The sequence below is a fragment of the Telopea speciosissima genome, chromosome 7 (assembly GCF_018873765.1).
Source record: "Telopea speciosissima isolate NSW1024214 ecotype Mountain lineage chromosome 7, Tspe_v1, whole genome shotgun sequence".
Classification (NCBI taxonomy): Eukaryota; Viridiplantae; Streptophyta; class Magnoliopsida; order Proteales; family Proteaceae; genus Telopea; species Telopea speciosissima.
Window position 1 is genome coordinate 20367667 of NC_057922.1, and position 20904 is coordinate 20388570.

Consider the following 20904-nt stretch of genomic DNA (forward strand, 5'->3'; position numbering starts at 1 on the left):
TGTGTCTAAGGGCAAGAGCCGCGCAGGCCAAGCTACAAGGTAGCATTCTCCTCACCCACCTTAATAATATGGGTTATTTCCAAAATGCCCCTCTGAAAATGGCCAAACTTTCAATTGCCTTCTTGAACTTTCATTAATTTCACATGCACCCTTGCTTTCCAAACTAAGTACCACTATAGTCCCTGTCGTTAGACAAGACGTTATAACATAACGGATCTCAGTTTTTGAACCTCGATGGACCATTCTGCCCCTGGATAGGGTAAAATGACCAAAATGACCTAACCTGGAAAAAAAAAAAAAAAAAAAAAAACCCTGCAACTCATCTTCCACAAATCGTTTAGGGTTTGGGGAAGACGAGTTCTTGAATCAGAATTTTTCATATTTGTACATCTTATTTTCTGGTATGATTAAATGCTTGCTTCTAGTAGGAACCTGAGTTGCGAATTTTATCTCCAAGTCCAAGATCCAGAGCTTTCGTCATTATTGAGAACCAACTTGCGAAACAGATCTGCAACTCCTTTGTCCGCCTGAATCAATTTCAGAAATCTATTGTTAAATGAATCCTTATTTGCTGAAGTTTCCTTGGCCTGGATTCAATAGAGTTGGGGGTTACTAACTGTTGTTGTTTAATCTTGACCGAGTTGAAAAATTCTACAACTGAACCAGGCTCCAAGACCTCCCTCTCTTTTCCCTTTCTCTTCTTTTGATCAAGAAGAAATTCAATTTTCCAAACTGATGCCTCGGCAGATTCCTGAGTTTTCCATGAGAAAATCAAGAGGGGTAGAATTGAATTCCTCCTCTTCCTCTTCTTCCAATGTGAGTCTTCATAACTTACTTTCTTCTTCGAACTCTGTTGTTACACCCGAACCCAAACCCTCTTGGTTACCGGTTGTTTTACTGGCATCTGAGGCCAGCATCGTGGTCGCCGGTGGACATCCGTCATTCACCGTGTCCTTCTGAGGCCGCCGCCTCCTAATTTGGCCACCGCAAGGGGCGGCAGTGGCTTTTAAAAAAACCCTAACAATCTCTGTTTTGCGATTTGGGGAAGAAGGAGAGGGAATATTTCCTCTCCAATTCCTTATTCTTATAAAATTAAAAAATAAATGGTTTTTTATATGATCAATTTTTTAAGGTCAAATGGTTCATTCTACCCTATCAAGGGGCATAATGATCCATCAATATTAAAAAACTGGGATCTGTTATAACATAACGTCTTTAGTCAGAGACAATAGTAGTACTTAGTTTGGAAAGCAGGGTTACATGTAAAATTAGTAAAAATTTAAGGGAACAACTGTAAGTTTGGCCATTTTCAGTAGGGGCATTTGGAAATAACCCTAATAATATTTGCAATGCAATGGTTGGATAGCTAGACTTTTGCCCACTAAGAAAATATGTCAAAAACAAACTCTTAATAAAAAAGTTATTTAATGAACAGAATGTCTCTCTAACTTATCTCTCTTAATCCAACATTGAATCATAGGATAATTAAAGACAATTACCTATATGTACGGCAAAAGTAAAATAACTCTTCTTTCTTCTAAAATAATAATTAAGGGAATTAGTTTTCTGTCCGGGGGTATGGCTTACGCCAGCACTCCTACGATATCACGTAAGAGTGAGAATCTCAATAAAAATATTTCAAAGACATTAGAAAATAATTATTAATACTTATTAATATTTTCAGAAAAATTTGTAAATTATTTACAAAACATGCCACCAGATCTGGATTTCGTCCAATCACTTTGGATGAGGATACTCTAGCATGATCATTTATGACCTCTCCATAAACAAGTGAATATTAACAATATGAAGAAGATGATATAAAAATAATTTAAGAATTTAAACCATAATTAATAGATCCAATTAAAAATTGACAATACGTCTATGAATTGTTGATCAAACTCATGCTGAAATCCATAAGCTTCTTTGCTAAGCCCATATCTTCACCTTGTGAGGTCGATTTGGTAAGGTTGCTATCAGAAAAATACTCACCACCAACCCCTTTAACTTGAGGATTCAGTGCCACATAACATGTGGTTGCTGCTCCCTGCAACCAAGACCATTGAAATAAATTAGCAAATTGTGGTAAATGCATGCCATGTCAGAATATTAATGGGAAAAATTGAAATTTGAGGATAGGTTCCCCCCCCCCTCCCCCAAACCCTATATCTGGTGCAGTTTCAGCCCAATATGGCTATGTAATAAGGAGCAACTAGGTTCAAGATCACAATCACCCCATAATCTCCAATATGTAACATGTGAAAGCAGAGGTTTTTGGCTTCTTCTTTCTTCTTTTCTTTCTTTTTTTTTACCATAAAAAATTTGGATTAAATATGACCAGTGAGATTGGGTGTGGGATCCTCTATTACATGGACTCAACCATGTCTGTTGATGTGGCAGACTGTGACAATGACAGCAATGCACTTAACATTCATGATGCTTATCAGGACCCTTAAAGTACACATATATATTAGGATTGTGAATTTGTTCCCATGCTTAGTGTTAATGGGTTCTGCGGCAAAAGATACCTGAGGAATATTTTTAAGTAGAACTTTACCAAGGGTATTGATAAAACCTGCATCAACCAACAGAAGAACCAGAACATCAATTTACATAACTCTAAGCCATACCATTTGCAACAAATAAAATGATGTCAGCAAAACAACTCAGCCATTAAAAATGAGGTTCTCCATGGTGTAGCATTATTTGGCAGAACCAGCATCAAGTACAAGTTTTTCAGTGGTTCTTCAACAAGGATATTTTTCCTTGTCAAAATATTGTAATATAAAGAATCACCCATAGTTGTCACGGCACAAGGAATGGTGGCCAGGTGCCTAGGCGTCGCCTTGGTCATAGGCATGCACATACAAAAGAGGCTGGGGGTTATATGTAAAATCTTAAAGATGTAATTTTTAGAGGGGGCTTAGATGTTAAATATGGGATTTTGATCTTTTAATATAGTTCTTTCTAAGGGGATTTCTATACAACAACAACTCAACCTTATACCAACTAAATGGGGTCGACTACATGGATCATTGCCCTCCAACCAGCTCTATTCGAGGTCATACCTTATACAAGGCCTCAGCTATGCATGTCTTTCCTCACCACTTCTCCTAGGGTCATTTTAAGTCTGCCCCTAGCTCTTTTAATTCTTTCAGTGTGAATCAAATCACTCCTCCGTACTGGAGTATCCAAAGGCCTCCGTTGAACATGGTCATGCTACCGCAAACAACTTTTTCGTAGCTTATCATGTATCGGAGCTACTCCCAAATCAGCTTTAAGATGATCATTACTTGTTTTATCCTTCCTAGTTTTGCCACACATTCATCTCAACATCCTCATCTCCACTACACCAAATTTATCTACATGATGCTTTTTAACTGTCCAACATTCTGCAACATACATCATAACCGGTCGTATGACAGTACTATAAAATTCCCCTTTAAGTTTTAAAGGAATACGTCGATGACACAATACTCCGGATGCAACTCTCCACTAGATCCATCATATTTTAATTCTCTATGAAACATCATCCTATATATCACCTTCTTTATTTATCATTGAGCTCAGATACCTAAAATAATCGCTTTGCGGAATCTCCATCTCATCAATTTTCACCATCTCATTATCCATCCTAGTGGCTAGTGTAACTAAAGTTACACCATATACTCTGTCTTCTATATACTTATCTGATTCCAGGATTGATCCCCATAACTCCAGCTTGGCGTTAATCCCTGCTTGTGTCTCATTGACCAAAATAATATCATCAACAAAAAGCATACACCAAGGAACCTCATCTTGAATGTCTCTAGTTAAATCATTCATAATAAGCACAAACAAATAAGGGCTTAAAGTTGATCCTTGATGTAACCCAATTGTAATTGGAATTCACTACCTGACCCCCCACAGTTCTTATACTAGTCACTTTAATTATGTCCACATTTTTACTTGAAATACTTCTCTAGAACTTTCTAGATTAACTCTCTAGGGACTCTGTCATAAGCTTTTTCTAGGTCAATAAAAAGCATTCTCCTAAGTAAATAGCGTCTGACATGAATGTTTCTGGCATAAAACCAAATTGGTTCCCCATAATAGTAGCTTCTTGTCTCAGGTGGAAAGGCAGCCATGGTTGTTGCAGCTGGAACAGTAGCAGCAGTTGCAGTGCAGCTTCTTCTTTTCTTTTATGCAAATGCAAACCTGGCAGCACAGTGGCTTCTGCTTCTTCCTCTTTCCTTTTTTTTTTTTCTGAAACTCTGGCAGCTGCCACCATCTTTTTATTTGCAAATCCAGCAGCCACTGCAACTCCGGCAGCACAGTGGTTACTGCTGCAATTTCTTCTTTTTTTCCTCCCTTTTTCCCTCCCCCCCTCCCCCCCCCCCCCCCCTTTTTCCCTCTTTTCTGATGGATTTTGGGCCCTAGGTGCCTAGAAAATCAGGCAGCCAGTCACCAAGGTCCTGAAAAACCACCTTGTCAGCTAGGCAACTCCTTTACAACTATAAAATCACCTACAAATGGGTGGCCTCAAAAACCTTTATCAATAAGTAAACCATTCATAGTTTACTATAATGCTAAGCATAGAACTGAACCAAAACAAATGAGTACTTTACATGTGTCAAAATAATATAAACATTAAATAATTATGGCTGTGATACAATTGATGACCTACCATTTAAAATGCTCTGATGACGAAAAAGATTGGTCACAATAGTTCCTGGATGAAGTGAATTTGCAGTTACTGGAACCCCCTCTTCCTGTTCAAAAAAGAACAAAACCACCCAAATCAAGTTAGCCTTTGCCTCGAATGAGAGCATGAACACCATGAAACTGAGGGAGTAACACATAAAGTAGTCATCACTATATACAGATACAATTTCTGTGACGTTTCAAGATGATTTCCAGTGTCTACATATACTTAAATGCTCATCAATTTGTCATCCTGTATTTTAATAACTCAAACTTGAGAAATCTGTCTCCAGATACTCAAGATCAAAACATAAAACTGCAGATATTTGCAATATGCACACATCATCATATAAGCAACAATAATTTAAAGAACAGTTTGTATCCTAGTACCATGCAAAAGAAGAGGATCAGGAAAATGTATAACATGTCTCTTTACAGTTATATTTAGTGGATAAAACCAAACCAATTGCAAGATTACCCCAAAAGAAGGATAGAGGGGTTGGGATCAAGGACAGTGATCAGATTGGTTCCACCAGATCTCAATCCGGAATGGTCTGCATTTGTTGACACTTTGGCTGATTGTTGGCTGAGGTTAACAGAGTCTGCCGATCCGAGCTAATGCTCAGCTTGGATCAGCCCCATCCTATTTGTAAATCCTTGCCACAAAAAGGATAAAAAGGTTAAAAAGGAAGGAACCCACAAAAGAACATCAACAGGTAACCTTTCTAAGGAGTAAGGATTGCCCTTGTGATAGAAAACAGTGTAAACTCATGCTAGAAGGCCTAAATGCCTAATAATAGAAGACAATGTGGTAACTACATATGCAAACTACTGCAATGCACATTCTCCTACTAGTCCTATGCTCTGTAGACTAGGAGTGCAACCTGGGCTGGGCAAACACAAGCCCATGCTTAGCCACCCAACTTCTTCCTAGGCCTAAGCTGAGATTTTCATCCCATGGGTGACAAAGTTAAGATTTCCCAATTGGGCCAATCAGTTTCGGAAGGCTTTATTTTGGCCCATGGATAGGTTCTATGGACTTTGGGCTTTATATTTTTGGGTTTATTGATATAATCTCTTTTATGAACCTATATTTAGAGTCTTAATTCTGTACACAGGTTTAAGTATACAAATAAGATTGTATGGGTCCCATGTGCTGTTAAGTAATCAGGTAAACTCTTTTTTAGTTATGTATTTTATATTTTACTGTTAGTCAGTAGTTTTTGTTGTTTGGAGTCTTCTATAGCAAGTATCTGGTCAGTTTAAGTTAGTTTCTGTTTAGGCAACTTGAAGGGATAGTTGTTTGTTTGGTTTAGGAGTCCTATTGTCAGTTTATTTGGAGTTTCTAAATAGGGTTGTAATCCTACACGAATTTACAGACTTTCGGAATGGAAAATTAATTTGATTTAGTTAATATTGAGGGTGTTGCCTCTCTCTCCTCTTTCTTTCCATTCTGCAATCTCTCTTCTCTCCTCAATTTCTTTCTCTTCCTATCACCAGCAGATCCTTTTCTTGATCTGCATTAGTGGATCAGGCCTGTACTGAAATATCTCAGCCCAATGTTGGGCAGGGTTAGGTTAGGGTTGAGGCTTCAGGCTGAGCCAGGCCAAACCCAACCTATTTATATGGAAGTAAATCTGCAGGTATATGTTATTTATGATGGCGACTCATATGGTACTGTTAGAATATATAGGCCAGAATACCGTAGGGGTATTCTGGTCCTTTCCTCCTTGCTAACACTTTATTTTGTCTCTTTTTCTGTATTTTTCCCCTTAGCCGATCTCTATTAGGAATTCCTAATAGGAATAGGCAAGGGTAGCACTCCTACTTTGATTAGGAGTTGCATTCCAACTTAGATTTTGACTAATTGTAATTCTTTTATTATAAATAAAGGGGCTGGGTGATCAAGTAAAATCACTGAAGCATTAATTAAATCTGTTTTGATAACATGGCATCAGAGCCACGATATCTCTGACCTGTTTTCAAAACCTCCCACCCTCCCATCGTTTTTCTCTTCTCTTTCCCTTCTCTCGATTTTTTTCTCCCCCTTCTCCTTCTTCTTCTCCCTCTCTAAGGGCAGCACTGCAGAGGTGATCAGATGATCTAGTTGCTGCCCTATTCCACCTCTTTTTTTCCCTTTTTCATGACCTAATTTTCCTGTTCGATGGCTGCTGCTGGTTCTCTCTTGCGGTAATTGGGGTTTCCAATTTTTTTTGAAGATCAGGCCCTGCGTTTATTGGGACTGTTTCTCCCTATATTGGAGCCCTTCTGCGACACTGGACTGCTGTTCTCAAGCTTCATACAGGTGCTGAAGCCCCCTTCTCCCATTCGATCTCTTACTTTCAAGTTTTTTCTACAACAAAACCCTAAGCATTATCAATATTGGGATTAGGGCTGCTTGCGGTTGCTGTTTCTTTTGGATTTCTTTCTTCTTCAAAGCCATTCCTTGCAGGCTCTTGGACAGATTCAACGGGCTTCATCTGCAGCAAGGTTTTTTGGGTTCCCCTCCCCACTTCGATTTCTCCTGTTTGGGTTTTTTTCCAAAACCCTAACACCATCGATCTTGGGGAGGACTCCTCTATTGCTGCTGCCTTTTTTGGAGGTGTGTTTCTCATCACAGAGGGGCATTCGGCTCTGCTCTCAGCCCTTGGCTTACTTTTTTTTTTGGGGCTTCTCTGCACAACAGACCTTCTCGGCACTATGGGTGACTCCACTGCTACTTCGACTGCCTCCTCTGATCAGGGTAGCCATGATAAATCAGATTATCGTGATCTTCATCCTAACCCAATCAAATTCGATGGCAGCAACTATCTGCTGTGGTCTAGATCTGCATCTTTTGCTATTGCTGGCCGTGGCCTCACTGGCCACATTGATGGCTCTATACCTATGTCGACTGCTCCTGGTGCTGCCCTGACTAGATGGCTTGCCAACAATGGTATTCTTATGTCCTATTTGGTTGGCTCTATGAATTCAGACCTTGCACAAGGATTTCTTCTCCTTGATACAGCTTCTCAGATTTGGTCTGCCTGTTCTGGAAGGAGACATATGGACAACTTGGTAATGAAGCTCAGGTTTATGAACTTCGCCAAAAGGTCCTTCATACTACTTAGGGGGAATTAACTGTCTCTAAGTATTATGCCACTCTTTGCAGCCTTTGAGCAATTGGACCATTTTTCGGATTATCACCCTGATACACCTGCCAACATAGCTGCATATAAAAAACATGTTGACAACATCAGGGTTTATGACTTCCTGGCCGGGTTAAATGTTGAGTATGACCAGATTCGTGTTCAGGTGTTGGGCCATTCTCCTTTTCCCACACTTGAACAGTCTTATGCCCTGGTCTCTTCAGAAGAAAACCGCAGGGTGAATATAAGGAATCCAAATTTCAAAAGTACTTTGCTGATCATGGGATTATACATCAGACTAGTTGTGTTGATACCCCGGCCCAAAATGGTGTGGCTGAACGGAAGAACCGCCACTTATTGGAAGTGGCCAGAGCATTAATGTTTGCTTGACATGTTCCATCCCAATATTGGGGTGATGCTGTTCTAACTGCAGCTTACCTTATTAATAGGTTACCTTCACGGGTTCTGGATTCTCGTAGCCCATCTGACATTTTACTTGGCGATTCCTCCTTTGTGGTACCTCCCAAGGTCTTTGGCTGTGTCTGTTATGCTCGGGATACTAAGTCCCCTGGCAAGCTTGAACCCCGTGGGTTAAGGTGTATTTTTTTTGGGTTATTCTCCAACCCAAAAAGGTTACAAGTGTTACCACCTCCTACCCGTCGTACTATGGTCAGTATGGATGTGGTTTTTCATGAAACCCTTTCCTATTATTCTTCTCCACCTCTTCTGGGGGAACTCAGAAGATGTGGTTCATACTCTTGGGTTTCCCCTTCCTTCATCACCTATAATTACTGACCAACCATCCTTTGCTTCCGTCTAGCCTCCCGTGGCTGCTGTCCAGCCCCCCGAGGCTGCTGTCCAGCCTCCCGTGGCTGCTGCCCAGCCTCCTAAGGCTGCTGTCCCTTCACTTGAGGGGAATCCAATCATGGAACCAAGTGGTGGTAATATTCCTATTCAGGGGGAGCTGACTCCAGTACAGAGGACCATTCGTAACTTTCAGAGGACCATTGACAATTCCGCCATTCTCACTTATAATCGGAGATGTTCTAACAGAGGGTAGAATCAATCCACTGCAGCACCGATACCCATCCAGTTGCCGACTCAAGATCCAGATCCTCCTTCTCCTGGTGAGCCTTCCTCTTATGATCTACCCATTGCACATCGCAAAGGTACCAGGACCTGCACTTTACATCCCATTTCCCGTTTTGTTCCTTATAGTTCTCTTTCTCCTTCTTTTCATACCTTTATTTCCTCCCTTTCTTCTGTTTCCATTCCTAAAAATTGGCAGGAAGCATCTACAGATGGGAAGTGGAAGGCAGCAATGTTGGAAGAAATGAGAGCATTGATCAAAAACAATACGTGGGATCTTGTAGCTCTTCCTCCAAGAAAAAAACCAGTGGGTTGTAAATGGGTGTTTGTGGTCAAGCAGAAGGCAGATGGTACAGTGGATCGGTACAAGGCACGTCTAGTTGCTAAAGGCTTCACTCAGACATATGGAATTGACTACCAGGAGACTTTCGCACCGGTAGCAAAACTCAATACTGTAAGGGTATTGCTATCCAGTGCAGTGAACCTTGGATGGGATCTTCAGCAGTTGGATGTGAAGAATGCCTTCCTCCATGGTGAACTAAAGGAAGAAGTATATATAGACATTCCTCCAGGTTTTTCAAGTCCTGCTACCAAGGGTAAGGTGTGTCAACTGAAGCATGCACTCTATGGCTTGAAGCAGTCACCTAGAGCTTGGTTCGGTAGATTTCACAAGGCTATGCTTTCAGTGGGCTACCAGCAAAGCAATGATGATCATACCTTGTTCATCAAACGTGTGGGTGATAGGGTTACTCTCCTCATAGTCTATGTTGATGATATTGTAGTGACCGGCAATGATGGTGATGAGATCAAAAAGTTGAAGCTGTTTCTTGGCCGTGAGTTTGAAATTAAGGATCTGGGGACTCTGAAATATTTTCTAGGGATAGAGGTTGCTTGCTCTTCAAAGGGCATATTTCTGTCTCAAAGAAAGTATGTCTTGGATCTACTGTCTGAAACTGGGCTACTAGGGTGTCATCCTTCGGACACTCCCATTGAAGCTACGACAAGACTCAAGGAGAAAGAAGGCATACCGGTTAAAAAAGGTCGTTATCAGCGGTTGGTGGGCAAACTTATCTACCTATCTCACACTAGGCCAAACATTGCCATTGCAGTTAGTATGGTCAGCCAGTTTATGCATGACCCTTATTCTTCTCATATGGAGGTAGTTCTTTGCATCTTACGATACTTGAAGTCTGTGGGACAAGGAATACTTTTATCTCCCAATGGTCATCGAAGGTTGAAGCATACACCATGCTGATTGGGCTGGTTCAAGTGATAGGAAGTCCATCTCTGGATATTGTTCTTTTGTAGGTGGGAACCTTATCACCTGGCGTAGTAAAAAACAGAATGTGGTGGCTAGGTCCAGTGTTGAGGCTGAATTCCGTGCGATGGCTCATGGTATCTGTGAATTGTTGTGGCTTAAGGGGTTGTTGCTAGATATGGGGGTTGCTGTCCAACTTCCAATGATGTTATATTGTGACAATACGGCTTCCATAAGCATCGCTCATAATCCTGTCCAACATGATCGTACTAAACATATGGAGGTGGACAAACATTTCATCAAGGAGAAACTTGAAGCTGGACTAATCTGTGTTCCCTATGTGAAGTCTACTGATTAGCTGGCTGATATATTCACGAAGGGGCTGAGTGGCAAAGTGTTTCGTCCTTTTCTAGCCAAGTTGGGCATGTGTGACATTTTTGCACCAACTTGAAGGGGAGTGTTAGAATATATAGGCCAGAATACCGTAGGGGTATTCTGGTCCTTTCCTCCTTGCTAACACTTTATTTTGTCTCTTTTTCTGTATTTTTCCCTTTAGCCGATCTCTATTAGGAATTTTAGGAATTCCTAATAGGAATAGGAATAGGCAAGGGTAGCACTCCTACTTTGATTAGGAGTTGCATTCCTACTTAGATTTTGACTAATTGTAATTCTTTTATTATAAATAAAGGGGCTGGGTGATCAAGTAAGATCACTTAAGCATTAATTAAATCTGTTTTGATAACAGGTGTATATAAATATTATTATGTTTTTCACTGACATACCATTAATAAATTTTGAAATAGAGTTTTCATTTTCCCCGTTCAACAACCGAAGCCTTTTATCCCCTTTGTCTCTCTCCAAGTCCAAACCTCCCTTCACTAGTAAAACACCATTCATTTGGCTTGTACACTCTGGTTCTTCTGTCCAAATTCTCTCACCCATTCACCCCCCCAACCACTCTTCCTCCATTCTAGTCAAAGAACATCAAGCTCTTAGACCGTTGGAGACATCAAGGCTACTAATCAAGCATTCAAGGCAAACAAGGAGTAAATGGAATAAATGGTCGAGTACTCGTCAAGATTCAAAGCATCAAGCACAGTTTCATCTTCAAAACTTTAACTCATAAAGCATTCAAGCAACCAGTATGTTGCACAGTTGCACCCTGCATCTCAGATAAGTCATTCAAGTTTTGATTTCATCTTTAAGTCTTCATTTCTTTTTCCCTTTTAAACTTCTCTTAAACAGAGTTTCCCTATTTACATAAACATACCCTACTACTGTATGCTAAATTCCTAACTCAGAGCACTCAACCACCATCTATGTCAAGTGACGCTGTTCACATCATGGACAATTGACTAATGTAGTCATGGCTGCTTGACAGTGATAGTGGAGATTTTGATCAAAATCTTTTTGCTTGTATCAAAACCAAATACTATTTTTTGGACGAGAAGTCTCAAAGTCTGAAACCATAGAAACCATAGATGCTTTAGGAACCATAGCTAAAATGAATCATGTTCAGATGGTCATTAAACTTTTGGAGCTCTTCCAAGATCTACTGAAACATATTTGGACTGTTGAAATAAATACACAACCATATATGGCTGAGAATTAACACTTCAAGCTATTTTGGTGGTCTCAACCACTTTTAACCAAACCAAGCTAAAAATTTTAGTTAATCATCAGAAAACTCTCAAAAAAGAAAAGGTTTCAAAAGACTGCCACTCACTAACTCTTTTACTCTTAATGTGACAAGTAATTTATAGTCATTCATCGCCCACTTAAATACCTTGAGATGCCTATTAAGTTCCTTAGCATGCAATATGTTGGCAAGCTTTGATTGGCCATATGCTCCCATCCTGCTGTACCTGTAAATTAGCAACCCCAATGATTAAAATAGGGCCAAATTGTTCAATGGATAACCAATGCTGAAACAACCACCTTGCATCATATAAACATCATTACTACCAAAAACCAAAAAGCAGGGATGGGGAAAACTGCCAAAAATAAAAATAAAAATAATCTGAACATACACTGATTTATCATTGATTTTATCAAAACGAACTCCTTCAGGATATGCAAAGCGGTGAGCTGCAGATGAAACAATTACAATCCTTCCCTCATTCTTACTTTTATGTGCCGTACTCTTCATGGTATCCAACAAGAGATTAGTCAAAAGAAAATGGCCTGCCAGGGAAAAAAAGGAGGGGTAAAATTTCATCATGTTACTTCTAACTCTGTAATGAAGGCATCTGAAAACAATAGCATCAGAAGAGCTTACCAAATATTTCAAGAGAACAAATAGGCTATTTAAACAACAGATTTATCAATGGTTCAAACTTCTATAAAAGCATTTTGTTTCACAGGAAGCACATAGAAGGCCATCAAAAAAAGGAATTATTATACTTTGGGCTAAGCCCAATGATAGTTGCAAAGGAACTAAAAACTGCAAGACAAACATTAAAGAAAAATTTGAAAAGTAATGCATTTTTTGGTTGCTGGTTGAAGTACAAAGTGGCCCACAAAATTCAGATCAATCAAAATCTACAACCATGAAATGTGAATATCTAGACACGATCTGGTGCTAGAATATGCAGGATCCATCCAAAACATCATAGCAGTCTCTTGCAAACTTATACAGAAACTAGAAGTGAATGTTTCATGGCAAAAAGCAGGAAAAGGAACAAATACAGAAACTATCTTGGGCCGGAATTATACAATATTCTGATCCAACATACCTAAGTGATTCGTTGCAAACTGCAGCTCTATCTTGTCCTGGGAAAGCATGAATGGCGTTGCCATGACTCCTGCATTGTTACTTCAAATATAAAACACAGAAAATTACCATCCATATTTAACCAATAAAAGTAAGCACACTTTTAAAAGTATATAGAGAAGGACAACCACAGGAAAATCCACCATGTGACAAGAAAGATACTTTCCCTTCCTGAAAAAAAAAATTAGGTTGGGGAGGGGGGGGGAGGAAGAGTTGAGAGAGAAGCAGCTATGATATCTCCAAATTTCTTACATGAGTATGTTCAGTGGACGACCTGAGGAATTGAAATCTGATGCGAATTTCCTTACTGATGCCATTGAACTGAGATCTAACTCCATAGCATCCACTTTAGCAGTGGGGATTTCCTTAATGATTGCTTCTTTGGCATCCCTTCCAGCAGCCATATTCCTGACCCCCATAACAACGTGAACACCACGCAAGGCGAGAACACGCGTGGTCTCAGCACCAATGCCACTTGATGCTCCTGCAATTGAACTAATATGAGTGCACTGATGTCATGACCCATAAAACGACATTATCAAATGCCGTTAACAAGACATCATGAAATGAAAAGTTTTCCTCCATGCTAGAAGAACATCAATATAGTAACCCTGGTTAAACCCACAGGTTATTACCATAGCACTTCCAATGGCAGATTTATTTTCTTCATATCAAAAGAGCAAAGAAATTTCGTCACATATCACTATCTCATGCAGGAAGTAGAAAACTAAAAACTAAAATATACAAATCCAGATTGACCTACTAGTAATTATCTATCTAACCAAGAGTAAAATAGCAAAGAAATTCCGTCACATATCACTATCTCATGCAGGAAGTAGAAAACCAAGAACAAGAATATCCAATCCAGATTGACCTACAAGTAATTATCTATCTAACCAAGAACCAACCTTATATTCTTTTGAAAAAGTAACCATTATTTAACCCTTCACCATTTCTTACAGCTTGAGCAGGAGGAGAAAAATAAGATGTATAAAGCAGGAGCATCACAAAAGGATGACAAGGACCCAATGGTAGATTGGCCATCCACCATCCAAACCCATCCACAATATCATCTCCCTCCATATATACATGTTCAAGAGAACATCATGGTTCCAGTAGTGGCAAGGACAGGGCCAGGATTTTTCAGAGGGTAAGGAGGAGGGAGGCAAAAACGCTTACCATGGCAGTGCTACGGAGTGAAAATCCCAGCTCCATCACTGTGAATTGCTGCATTACAGCCATATTTCTTGATACAATACAGATATTTGAAAATATAAAATATACATGTCACAAATGCATGCTCATTGTGTTTAAATATTTAAAAGTCCCTATGGTACCTCATGTATGATTTGGTCATGCCTTTTCCATTTATAGAGGTCCACAGTTATTTAATATACTAACAAATGTTTTTTTTGGGCACGCCGCAGGTGTTCTTATCATTGTTGTCGACACACTGAGTCAGCAGGGCCAATGAGATGGCTAAGTGGAGTATACAATGCAGTGGGCAGCAGCAGACAGTGTCGAAGCAGTGGCAGCAGACAGTGTCGGAGCAGTGGCAACAGACAGTGTCAGAGAGATGGTTTGAGGATTGGTCAGCAGGGCTGGAAGACTGTATAAGCTATGGAGATGATGCAATCATCATGGATGGTAAGAGCAGCTTCATGAGGGAGTCTGCATATGAGTTGGACTGTCATCTTGGCAAGTGAGCAGAATCTTCATGAGAGTTTTGAGTTGTCTTTGATGGAGAATCAGTTGAAGCTCAAAACTAAAAGACTCTAGATCTATGAGCAAGTTTCGCAATGCCCCAAGAATCGGATCAATCCGATTCGACGATGAAAGTGGGGGCATGTAAGTCTTTTCCTTTTAAGTTGTATGTTGCCTATAAAAGGGAAAGAGAGGGCATGCAAAAAGTAGTTAAAACCCAAGAAAAGAGTGAGTCTCCAAGAGAAGACACCCCTAGATCTACCTTCAAATCGGACATTGATTGTCATCCATTGGAAGGATTCTTCAAGTGCATAGTTATCAAGGCGACCAAGGCCTGGAGAGGGTCCAAAATCAAAGCGATACCAACAAGGCGGACCAAGGCATCCAAGGCACCCGCCAAGGCAACCAAGGATCCTAGACGCCTTGATAACTATGTTCAAGTGCATCAAGCTACATCAAGGGTTTGGGTTTGAAAGAAGAGAAAGAGAAGGAGAAGAAGAGGAACAAACCTAGGGTTTGTGTAAAGCATCAAGAAACTCCAAGTGGTGAGTTTGGTTAACTTGGTTGAAGCTCCGGCGGTGAAGAAGACTCCACAAGAGTGAACCGGACAAGAGGAAATCGACATAGGTTGGAGGTAACCATTATTGTTGTATTCCATTCATATGCAAGAGGTGTAGGAAATGTGTTTGATGAAATGCCTAGTCTAGTTTGAGCTGTAATTGGGACATAATATATAAAGGGCGTACCTAGTGCACAAGGCTCCCGCCACTGCGGGGTCTGGGGCATAGTTATCAAGGCGGGAAGGCGACCATGGCGTTTTAGAGGGTAAAAAAACAAGGCAACACTGCCATGGCGGCAAGGCGCCCGCCATGGCACCCAAGGCATCCAAGGCGACCATGGAGTCTGGACGCCATGGCGACGCCTTGATAACTATGGTCTGGGGAGGGTCATAATTTATAATTCCCTTCATTGTGATCATTGGATATCAAGTGGGTGCTCGATAGTAGGGGTTGTAGCTCCTCTGTGATGGGTGCCACATAAATTGGACGTTGCTGCTCCCAATTGTGGTTGCGATCGAATTTTTGTATTGTTCATTGTACTGGGCTAGGATTTGGGTCGTAGCGCAAGCTACCATTTGCACCATGGATGTAGGCACACTGCCTAACCACATAAGACCTGTCTTATGGGTGTGCTATTGTGTATTGCTCTTGTGGTTGTGTGGATGTTTGTATATCTGCTGCAGAATGGCTTGTGAAGGATGGGCTATATGATGTATGGCTGGTAATAACCGTATATTTGTATGTGCATGTGTTCGAGTGATAGTGACTCCAACAAGTGAGTTGTAAAGACAAGCGAGTTGAGTTCAAGATACGCAAGTTTACAAGGGCCATGCTGGCTCCAGCCCTAATTAGTGGGTCTCAGACATGGACTATGAGGTCAAACATAAAACAACAATAACAACAACTCAGCTTTATCCCAACTAAATGGGGTCGGCTACATGGATCCGTGCCCTCCAATCAGTTCTATTCAAGGTCATACTTGATACAAGGCCCAAGCTATGCATGCCTTTCCCCATCACTTCTCCTAAGGTCATTTTAGGTCTTCCCCTAGCTCTTTTAATTCCGTCAATATGAATCAGATCACTCCTCTGTACTGAAGCATCCAAAGGCCTCCGTTGAACATGGTCATGCCACCTCAAATGACTTTCTCGTAGCTTATCATGTATCGAGGCTACTCCCAAACCAGCTTTAATATGATCATTCCTTACTTTATCCTTCGTAGTTTTGCCACTCATCCATCTCAACATCCTCATCTCCGCTACACTGAGTTTATCTATATGACGCTTCTTAACTGCCCAACATTCCGCACCATATATCATAGCCGGTCATATGGCTGTCCTATAAAATTTTCCTTCTAAGTTTTAAAGGAATAAGCCGATCACACAACACTCCGGATGCCCCCCTCCACTTCATCCATCCTATTTTAATTCTCTATGAAACATCATCCTCTATAACACCTTCTTTATATATGATTGAGCCAAGATACTAAAATAATCACTTTGTGGAATCTCCCTCTCACTAATTTTCACCACCTCATTATCCGTCCTAGTGTAACCAAAGTTACACACCATATACTCCGTATTTGTTCTACTTATTTTATGGATACATTAGATAGGGCTAGATGTATTCATTAGTTAGCTAAATCTTCTTTTGATGAAGTTGTTCCTTAACTCGGGCTTTGATTTATGAAATTGTAAACTTGTAATGTGCAACCGATTGTAGTTTACATCAGCATTGGGGAAAGATTTATGAATAGCTCCCAAGACTTACAATGCCTTATCATCCTTGGACCTCCAATAAAAGCAATATGAGAATTTCATATACAAAGCATAAAGGAGCATTTAAACTTAGAGGAGCATTTAAAGATCCCTTTGTTTCGTACTTTTATGCAACCAGACTCCACGTTGGGATTGACACATGTATCCCTAACAGAACATGCTACTCAGAATTAGTCCAAATAACCATAAGATTTCTGAAAATTTAATCTCCAACTTGATAAGGGTTTGAACCTCCCAGCAAACCATGGTTCGAGGAATTGGAATCAGATCACCGATTCCAGTCAAATCGGCCAACTCATACTGGATTTCTAGGATTTAGTCTGATTCCAGCTGAATTGGAATCTGTGCACGCCGATTCCACTTACTTGAACCATGCAGCAGACAGGGTTGTCTCAACATTACTCTTCCCCATTTATATGCAATTATAGGTTTACTGAGCCACACATAACAAACCCCTTGAGCAATTAAAAACACTTTATATCACATATCTATTACATACATTTTTTAAGAATGAATTAAATTTCACATGCTCGGTCTGTATCTAACTCCATCAGTGTTTTGCTGTCGTCCCAAGCCCGGATAAAGGAGGGTTGGTGCGTCAGGTCAGCAGCCAGCACCAAAAAAAAACCTTTTGCCAAACCCTTCTTACATGGATCCTAAAACCTTATGTTTTCGACATATTGTTAGGGCATTCCCCGGAAGCGACACACTCCACTTTGCCCCAGGTGTATTGAATAGTGAGTGAGGGATAGCTAGGGCATCCCCTATAAGCAACACACCACTTCCGCCTAGATGCAATGACAAGTAGGCAAGGGTTCTCACACCATGGACGAGTGTAGATTAAGTAGCTAGTCCAAAAGCGTAGGATTAGATTAGCATTTTGGAACATAGGATCTTTAACGGGTAAGAGTCTAGAATTGATAGATGTTATAAGGAGAAGAAGGATTAACTTAGCTTGTATTCAAGAGACTAAATAGAAGGGTTAAAAGGCTAAGGAGTTGGATGACTTTAAAATTTGGTAGAAGGGGATAAAAGTAATAGAAGTGGAGTGGTCATAGTAGTGGATAAAGAGTTAAATATGATGTGGGGATGTTAAAAGATTTAGTGCTAGGATTATATTCATCAAGCTTGTGTCGGAGAAAGAGGTTGTCAATATATTAGCACTTACGCACCCCAAGTAGGGTTGGATGAGAGTAGTAAGATACAATTTTGGTACACATGGATGGAGGATATGATTTTGGAGAGAGGAATGACGAGAAGAGGACTTCATTTTTAGATTTTGTTATGGCTTATAATTTATCCATAGTAAACACATACTTCGAAAAGAGAAAGAATCATTTAATTACCTTCAAAAGTGGGCATCATAGTATAGCCAAATAGATTTCTTTCTAAATAGAACAAACAATGGGCTGTTATGTAAAAAATGCAAAGTTATATTGGGGGAGAGCCTAACCACACAACATAGATTAGTGGTCATGGATATGTGTCTTATTACACTAAATTGTAAGAAATAGGAGATTATTTGCCCTAGGAATAGGTGGTGGAGCTTAAAAGGAAAAAACTTTAAATCATTTATAATAATTTGGAAACATAAGGAAGGTGGAACTTTGATAGAGACACTAATATGATGTGGAACAAGATGACTGCTTGTTTTAAGAAGGTTGTTAAAGACATCATAGGAGAAACAAAAGGAAAACGGGGGATGATGAGGTTCAAATAGCCATTAAGGCTAAGAAAGCTACTTTTAAGACATGGCAAGTGACTAAGGATGTAAAAGATTTAAACAGGTATAAATTTGCCAAAAATGAAGCTAAGAAGATTGTGGGAAAAGCAAGGACGAAGAATTATGAGAATCTTTATAACAATTTGAGCACAAAGGAAGAGAAAAGAGCTATCTATAAGATAGCTAAAATGAGGGAAAGGAAGAGTAGAGATTTCAACATGTTAGAATTATTAAAAGTGAATATGATAAAGTACTAATAAAGGATAAGGAAATTTAGGAGAGACGGAAAATTTATTTCTACAACCAACTAAGTGAAGAAAATTCAAGTAATAGTGTCCTGGAAGACTGTATTACCCATTAAGACATCACATGTCGTACATATATATATGAAAAATTAGGTTGCCTAAAGTAAAAGAAGCTTTAAAGATGATGAAAATAGGCAAGACACCAGGTCTAGATTGGGTCCAATACAAGTGCAAAAGAGCTTAGGAATTTGTAGTTTATCTTGGCATAACCAAGATGTTTAATAAGATTGTGAGCACAAGGAAAATGCCAGATGAATGGAGACGCATTGTGGTTCTGATTTATAAAAATAAAAGTGATATTCAGAACTGCAATAACTATAGAGGCATAAAACTGATGAATCGTACTATATAAATATGGGAGAGAGTAATTGAAACTTACCTGATACAAGAATCTATTATTACGGAGATCCAATTGGTTTTATGCTTGGAATATCCACGACAGAAGCTATTTACTTAGGCGACTCATGGAAGCATTAAGAGAATGCAAGAAGGATCTCTATATGGTCTTTATTGACCTAGAAAAAGCTTATGAGCTAATTTGGCAAGTACAAGAGAAGTGTTTCGGGTAAATATGTGGACATAGTTAAGATATGTATACTGGTGTGGTGACTAGTGTAAGATCTATGGGGATCAAGGTAGTGAATTCCCAATTATAATAGGATTACATCAAGAATCAGCTTTAAGCCGTTATTTGTTTGCGCTTATTGTAGATGATTTAACCAAAGACATTCAAGATCAAGTCCCTCGATGTATGCTTTTTGCTAATGATATTGTTTTAATGGATGAAACAAAAGCAAGGATTAACGCCAAGTTAGAATTATGGAGATCAACTTCGGAATCAAAAGGTTTTAAAATAAGTAAAATGAAAACAGATTAGTATGCAACTTTAGTTACACTAGGATAGATAATGAGGTGGTGAAAATTGATAAAAATGAGATTCCGCAAAGTGATTATTTTATATATCTGGCTGGGCTCAATCGTAAATAAAGAAGGAGAAACAGGGGATGATGTTACATTGTGAATTAAAATAGGATGGATGAAGTGGAGAGGTGCATCAAGTGTTCTGTGATTGACATTTTCCTTTAAAAATTGAAAGAAAATTTTTAGTCAGCAAGCATAGAACAGAGACTTCTCTTCATTACCACATTAATTCAGCCACAAGTAGAACAACCTCCCATCATCCCAAACTACGTAAATTCACCCCCAATACAAAATATCCCCAAACGAAAGGAAACGAAAAGAGGAAAGAGAGATTTCTACATTCGGTCACTCCAAAAATAGTTGTTCTTCTCTGTCCCAAAATTGGGGTCCCTAGTCTCTACCCGACCCGTATCAAAAGTATGGAAGGGTATATCAGCATATCTACAACTAAAACAAACGAAAACACCAAAAAAGAGAAAGCAACTCAAATATAATCTTACCAGTAACAATGGCAGTGAGACCAGTTCCATCTATTCCTTTTGTAACTTCCTCTGCTGTTGAACAAGCAGAAAACCCAGACGGTCCCTTTCTACTAAACAACCACATTATCTCTTCTTCCCTATCAGAAACGATTTAAGAAACCCAGAAGGCAATAATCTTAATCCCCCCCCTCCCCCCTCTTAAGATCAACAAAGCAACACGAAAGCCTTCATTGTATTAAGGCCTGCCATTTAATGGCCATCCGAAAGTATGATTCAGCACACTCAGATAAGCCAAGAATCATACCCAATGTGGACTCGGGCTTCACAGAGGACCCACACAGATATCTATTTTGCAAGTATGTGGATGGTACATGGGAATTTGGGATGGTTTCGCCGTTTCGGTTCGTGGATGGTAATTGGGAATTTGTGGCTGTGCCCAATGGGGAGGGTGGGAGAGGGAGGGATGGGAAGGGGATAATTTCAATACGGGGTGGGTGGGA

General features: G+C 39.8%; 1 protein-coding gene across 2 annotated transcripts; it reads right to left on the reverse strand.

The window, feature by feature from the left end:
* Positions 1-1750: 1750 nt before the first annotated feature.
* LOC122669893 (short-chain dehydrogenase TIC 32, chloroplastic-like) lies at positions 1751-20604 on the reverse strand. 2 transcript variants are annotated; one of them, XM_043866781.1, is made up of 8 exons: positions 20423-20604; positions 13184-13415; positions 12894-12973; positions 12189-12342; positions 11945-12023; positions 4667-4751; positions 2529-2575; positions 1751-2047 (listed from the first exon to the last, which is right to left on the reverse strand). In XM_043866781.1, the coding sequence occupies exons 1-8, from the start codon at positions 20526-20528 to the stop codon at positions 1883-1885; spliced, it is 948 nt and encodes a 315-aa protein (XP_043722716.1). In that variant the 5' UTR covers positions 20529-20604; the 3' UTR covers positions 1751-1882. The 2 variants fall into 2 exon arrangements, with proteins under 2 accessions (XP_043722716.1, XP_043722717.1); XM_043866782.1 differs by lacking the exon at positions 2529-2575 and having other exon boundaries at positions 1956-2047; positions 20423-20602.
* Positions 20605-20904: the final 300 nt, after the last annotated feature.

Excerpts from the sequence above, each read along its gene's own strand:
- LOC122669893 (XM_043866781.1), bottom strand. The coding sequence starts at position 20,528 with ATGTGGTTGTTTAGTAGAAAGGGACCGTCTGGGTTTTCTGCTTGTTCA. Across the intron at positions 13,416-20,422 it reads TCTCACTGCCATTGTTACTG|GAGCATCAAGTGGCATTGGT; the intron begins GTAAGATTATAT and ends GTTCAATTGCAG. Across the intron at positions 12,343-12,893 it reads GTTTGCAACGAATCACTTAG|GCCATTTTCTTTTGACTAAT; the intron begins GTATGTTGGATC and ends TTTCCCTGGCAG.